Below are 6,392 nucleotides of genomic sequence, written 5' to 3'. Positions count from 1 at the left end.
ATAACTTTGAAAAATCTAGGAAGTCTGGTTCATGAGCAACAATACACGTTCTTCACAAAAAGGAGATTGTGTCTCATTTGTAGATTAAAAGGAGAGAAAGGGACAAAGTTTAAAATAAATAGGAACATGGTTAACAGACAGTGACTCTAAATCAAATTAAATTTGCTCACATATGAGTCTCATCTCTTGTTCATTGTTTCTTGCTGAGAGCGCTTTATGTTATTGAGATGATCCAGTTATGAAGGGTTGAAATCAGTAAACAGCAATTCTTGAACTGAAAGACAACACACCCTTTCAGAGCTTAAGGCTAATTCATGAAAGGTTTATAACTTCAAGAAGTATGGCAACCCTCCTCCTTATGCAATGACACACATTCTTCACAAGGGGTCAGTGTTGTCCTCTTTTTAGTGTATCTGTTGCTGAACAAAAGGCCTACACAAGTTTCAGAATACAAAAGTTTATAGATTTTTTTTATATATACATATACAATAGTACAAACATGGAATTATGGACTCTATTTATAGCAAGATAATCTTTTCACACACATTGAATCTCCAATCATTTTTACAACTATCTACTGTAGGTGTTATCAAACATTTGTTAAAGTTGAGCTTGAACAAACTGAAATTTCACATCAGTGTCAAAAATAGGGTCTCAAACTCAACATAGAAGAATATTAACAAATTTCACTCTCAGACTCTGTTCATGGACTGGCTGCAGCACCCCTCCTGACCCCTCAAGGGACAAAGGTGTAAGAAAATGGATGGATGGATGGATGGATGGATGGATGGATGGATGGATGGATGGATGGATGGATATGGATGGATGGATGGATGGATGGATGGATGGATGGATGGATGGATGGATGGATGGATGGATATGGATGGATGGATGGATGGATGGATGGATGGATGGATGGATGGATGGATGGATGGACTGTGTTCATAATATGTTGTTGTTTTCTGTTTGTTGTATAAAATATCAAGTGTTTGCACGTTCCTGACAGCACTATCAGTGTGGAATATATGAGATTGCTCCCTCACCAATGACGTTACGAAAAGTTAAACATGATTGAATCAGCCAGGACTTCTAGTTCTTGCTCAGAGCCTTCTTCATCGTTGAGGTGATCCAGTCAGAGTAGCAAGGTATCTTTGTGTAAGCAACCATTGAAAGATCAGCTGAGTATTGGGACATGAAGGACACAACTCCATAAGCGGTGCCTTGTCTACATACCAGTGGACCTCCAGAATCCCCCTGCAAGAACAAACACATAATGTAGAGGTCACTTGAGTTACAATGAGATGTTATATTATCTGTAAGATCTAATAGTTTGCTTTAAATCTGTAAAAAAAAAAAAAAAATCACATACCCTGCCAGGTCTAGCTGTTCCATTTGAACAGTATAACTTATGTTTAGTACAAATGCTATTTTCATTCAATGTGACGTTCATTTCCATGAGTTTGTCAGAGATCCCTCCATTCGCCTGAGTTTGACCCCAGCCGGACACGATGCAAGATGTGGGCAGAGTCAAATCATCATTGTTTGCCAGAGCGACGGGTTTCACAAAGTTGTTCACCACCGCTCTAGAGCTTAGCTGGAACAGTGACAAGTTAAATGAAATATTAATACAAATCCAAGCTCATATTGTACTATGCACATGTCCTGCAAATGCATTGCTTTCTGGCATGAACTGAACTCATTAAGTTTTTGACGTGTGTTGAAGGAAAACTAAAGCAAATGGCAAAAAACACAATAGGAAGCATTTGTTCGTTTTTACCTTAAGGAGCATTATGTCATCGTTGTATTCGTTTTTCTTGTAATTTTCATGAGGAAACGCTTTTTCCACAGTTCGATGCTGTATTTTTTCATTTTTCAAAAATTTTGTATTATCAACTCCGAGGTAAACGGTGTAGTTGCTGTAACGAAATACCACACCAACAAAAAAAAAAAAAGTGCAAACATTCAGGTTCTTTCTGTATAGGGAATAATTACAAACACATGCAGAAGAATGTGCAAGAATCTTGTCAGTAAATAAAAATGATAGTTTTAGACAGACTTGGCTTGGCAGTGGGCAGCAGTCATCACAAAATCCTCGTTCAGAAGAAATCCATCACAGAATGATGGTTCGTTGTTGGCCAGGTTCTTTCTTATGAACGCCATGTACGGCCGGCTGTGAGGCTCAGCCACATGGCCTCCAATTATTTTTCCAGTTTGGCCTACAGGGAGCATTAGACGCAATAGACTGCATTTAATATAAACACAAGCACAAAAATCCTTTCCTTATACAGTAGAAGTCAGGTGTATAAAGAAAGCTCTAAAATATGACTAATATGTGCTTCACCTTCTATACCAGCCTAAAGTTGAATTACAATGCTGTGTGGAACTGGAAAAAAAGACAAATAAGTTGTTCTTCAAATTGATGGTTCTCATGCTATGGAAGCGTTTTCTTACCTTGATCGTAAAGAGTCAGCAGGACCATCAGTACTGGCAGTCTGTTATTGAAGAACATGACGGCGGTGCTGAGCAGCGGAGGCACGAATAGTTGACAAGTTCAAACCCTCATATCTCCTGGCTTTTAACCAAAAGGGGATGTGTCTTACTTGCATATGCAAATGATGTGGCTCAGGGACACACTCAGACGGAGCCTCACAGAGGAAATGCAGCTTATAAAACAGAACTTTGGGGCAATGTGTAGAAGTGTCCATGAATCCTGCAATTGTGATTTTGCTGCACGGAAAACATTCATACTAGTATTTCCAGTGAGCAAACTGAAGAATCTCTTGTTGCAATAACAAAAAACAAAAAAAAGGGAAAAATAATCAATTTATTTAAATGATAATGAATTTGGAAGCAAGTTTGTTTGTGACACATGATGCCACTTCCCATGACACAATCAGTTGTTTGGCGCTCCTCCTCGGTCTCTGTAACACGTCTAAAGAACGAGCATGAATTAGATTGAAGGCTCAAAAATGTGACAACATGTTGGCAGTAAAGCTGGCTTTCTTTATTAATTACACATGATCTTCAAAAGGAGGCAGCATTGTGTTTTCAGTACACACGGAAAATAAAATCACACACGATAGAGTACATGTTTGATTTTATTTGTTTGCTCATGATTCAGCACCAACGTGTCATTGCACGTGTTGGTCTGACAGTATGATGGATTTATTCACTTGCAATCCTCTCAGTTATTGTGTCAGCTAGTTGTCAGATAAAGTGTGAAATTAAATTTTAGTTTATTGGTATCATGGTACCATGCATCATTCGTAGTATCAAGGCCTTTGCAAGTGAAACCATGAAAAAGAAGTAGATGACAGCCAGTACATAAGATTTACAACTATTGCTGCCTTGAGGAGGATGATGTCATTCTAAAAAGGTCTTATTGTTGTAATGATTTGTACATGTGAAAATGCTTGTTCCACTTTTATGAGCTTCACTTCATTTTGTCAAATGATACGTACTGTGAAGTCCAAGATCAACTGAGTAATCCCTGTAATGGAAAAAAAAAAAGAGAGAAAAACCTGCTTTCGTATCATATGCCAGTTAAAGCACAATTCATGTCGGTAAGAAAAAAAAAAACATGTTTTTTTAACTCACTTGGCCTGACAGTGGGCAGCGGTAATCACAAAGTCCTCACTGACAATGAATCCATCACAGTATCTCGTGTCATTCGATGCGTCTCTCCATAAGCACCACGGATGGCCGGCTGTGTGACACAGCTTCCCGACCTCCAATTATTCTTCCTGAATGAACTGGGGAAAAAAAAATTCTAAACATAAGTCTTCAAAATCATGCTTTTCCACCCACAGGAGTTCACTTCCTCCTGCACAACACGATGCATTTCTGGATGAAAAATCATGGCGACTTCAAAATACAGTACATGCCCTTTGATCGCATGGCCTTTACATATTTATCTCCATAAAGCAGTTTGACATTTACTTTCATCTTGGTTCAATATTTGTTTACTGAACATGTTGGGACATTTTATTTGCAGAATTTCTAAACCTAATGTGTGTCAGGATCTTGGGTTATTTAAGATCATTTTTGTCCTTGCATTTTGATCATTTGTTTAGTTGATCTTTCTTTTTCTGCCTATTTAGAATATTATTATTTTTAAGCAGTTTATTTACTTGTGATAGGATCTCACTTTGAGGTTGTTATTCTTTGTATTTTGTTCATTTTTGTTCCTGTTATTAATTTATTTATCTTTTTTTTTTCAGTCTCCTGATTTATGTTTACTCCCTGCTCCTCTCCTGACTTTCTCTCTCCTTCTTCAGTCTACCTGTCCGGCCTCAACCCATTACCGCTCAGCCACCGGTTCTCTGTCCAGTAAACAAACTCCCTGTTTAAGCTCCTCATTGTTCAATCGCTAAGCGCTGGATTCTGCTGCTGCTGTCTCCCTCGTGGTTTCCCTTGCAGCTGTTTCTTGCCTCCAACGATGTATTTTTGCTCTCCCTTACTGTAATTTTATATATATATAAATACTCCTCAAAGTCATCTGTTGGCTGTATGCAACTGGGTTCATAACAAATCATGACATACTTTTAGAGTCAGGTAAACACAAGCTCTTTGACATTTCCCAGTATAATTGACACACTATCTACTTACAAAAAAAAAAAAAAATATATATATATATATATATATATATATATATATATATATATATATATATATATATATATATATATATATATATATATATATATATATAAAACCTTTTTTTTAAATCAAATGACAAGAATTATCTTACCTGGACCAAACAACGTGAGCACAACCAACAGTACCACCACCATGCTGTGCCTACACATGATGCGGCCGCTGTCCAGCTGAGCGGTAGAGTCAGATCTCTTTCCTGCTTTAGGGAGAGAAAGAAGTTCTTGCGTTGCTCATGTAGGCAACACATCGATTTTGCATAATGATGTGGCTTCCAGCGACCTTCTTGCGTAGGAAAGAAAGACAACAGTCTTAAAAGCATGACCTGATTGTGAATGTACACTTTTAGTCACTATGGTAATCATTATTGGTATACTGTTTAGTAACTTCTGTTTTTTGGGGCTTTGGGGCGCTTAGAGCTGAAAATGTGGACGTCTACGAAAGCACATTCATTCAAATGTCTTCTGAATGGGGCTGGTTTTATTATTACTATTATTTACTGACCTGATAAAAAGAGAAATTGGGGAAAAAAGCTGTTTTATTTATGCAGATCAATTTGCTTTTCTTCCTTTGAATTTTGAGTGAGTGTACTTAATTGTTAGGCTGTGAAATTGGAGAGAAAAGAAACCCACATCAGTCACTTCAAGATCCAGCACTATTAAAGAAAAAGAAAAAGAAAAGTTACTCTCAAAATTACTTCTGAGTGGTTTCATGTGAAGAAAACTAAACAGAAATTAAACAGATAACAGAGGTGAGATGAGAGAGTGAGAAGTCGCCTGGGAGATTTAGGTAGATTGAATCCTTAGAATTAGTTGCATGATGACAACAAACATGTTTTGAGTTTTAAAAGCGCGGTCACCATCTGACTGCTGAAATGTTTGATTTTTCTAAGTACAAAACTAAGTTGCATATTTTTGAAGATAAAGATTTTACACAGAATGTTTTATCATCCTGTCTTGCATATTTTAGAAGTAAAAAAACAAACAACAAGAGTCAAATAACCAATGCACTATTTTGTACAGGTATTGTATCCTAAATACTTTGCCCTGGACTGCCATTTCCATAAATTTGCAATGCATGAAAAACCACTTTTTAAAAATGTCAGTGCAAGTTACCTTGTAATTGACTCAAATAGCGTATGCCTCAGGATGAATCAGACCGACTCAGTGAGCTGTAATATGGCTGGTCATAATTTATTCACCAGCGCTTCTGTGGTATCACTCACCAGATTCAACAAGCTCTGTTGACATTTCGTGATCAAAGCTACGGGTTTCTAAGGGGAGACTCTGTGTCTGTCATTCACCCTCCAAGGTAACATTATTCTGATGTTATCATGTCATAAGACAGCAAATAAAAATATAATTTATTTCAAAGTGTGGTTTGTGGAACTTGAGGTGAAATCTGACCCATGGAACTACAGGAATGAAGAAATGCTTAGAATCGAGTTGCAAAAGAAAAGGAGTTCAGGCCGAACGGGGCAGATTTTATAAATTACAAGGACAGAGAAAGTGTTGTTCTCTCAGGTCGGGAACCAAACCTCAATCACTTTTTATTAGAAAAAGTATTATGTAGTCGAGCGTATTGATAGCTCACAATTCAAAAATGATTTGTGATTTCAAAGGAAGTTAAACGTTGTCGCTAGTTATCCAAGACTCTTCAGGGAGTAGATGTTGATGACTGTGAGCAGGAAGGATCTCCTGCAGCAGTCTGTGTTACTACGATGCTGAAGAAGCCTCTAA

At 37.4% G+C, this 6,392-nt stretch overlaps 1 protein-coding gene across 2 annotated transcripts; it reads right to left on the bottom strand.

The window, feature by feature from the left end:
* Positions 1–441: 441 nt before the first annotated feature.
* LOC106925480 (granzyme B) lies at positions 442–4,849 on the bottom strand. 2 transcript variants are annotated; one of them, XM_088004886.1, is made up of 7 exons: positions 4,751–4,849; positions 3,598–3,752; positions 2,452–3,490; positions 2,057–2,216; positions 1,778–1,916; positions 1,370–1,594; positions 442–1,254 (listed from the first exon to the last, which is right to left on the bottom strand). In XM_088004886.1, exons 3-7 carry the CDS (start codon positions 2,507–2,509, stop codon positions 1,090–1,092), a joined length of 747 nt encoding a protein of 248 aa, XP_087861012.1. In that variant the 5' UTR covers positions 2,510–3,490; positions 3,598–3,752; positions 4,751–4,849; the 3' UTR covers positions 442–1,089. The 2 variants fall into 2 exon arrangements, with proteins under 2 accessions (XP_087861012.1, XP_014855341.2); XM_014999855.2 differs by having other exon boundaries at positions 2,452–3,752.
* Between the last annotated feature and the right edge of the window lie 1,543 nt (positions 4,850–6,392).

Source organism: Poecilia mexicana, unplaced genomic scaffold, assembly GCF_051168715.1.
Source record: "Poecilia mexicana isolate PSO_F unplaced genomic scaffold, ASM5116871v1 scaffold_4, whole genome shotgun sequence".
Taxonomy (NCBI): domain Eukaryota; kingdom Metazoa; phylum Chordata; class Actinopteri; order Cyprinodontiformes; family Poeciliidae; genus Poecilia; species Poecilia mexicana.
This window is presented reverse-complemented; position numbering and strand designations above follow the sequence as displayed.

Coding starts and splice junctions, on each gene's coding strand:
- LOC106925480 (XM_014999855.2), bottom strand. CDS start 2,509: ATGTTCTTCAATAACAGACTGCCAGTACTGATGGTCCTGCTGACTCTT. Junction 1,917..2,056: donor GCTGCCCACTGCCAAGCCAA/GTCTGTCTAAAA, acceptor ATTTCGTTACAG/CAACTACACCGTTTACCTCG. Junction 1,255..1,369: donor GAACAGCTAGACCTGGCAGG/GTATGTGATTTT, acceptor TTGTTCTTGCAG/GGGGATTCTGGAGGTCCACT.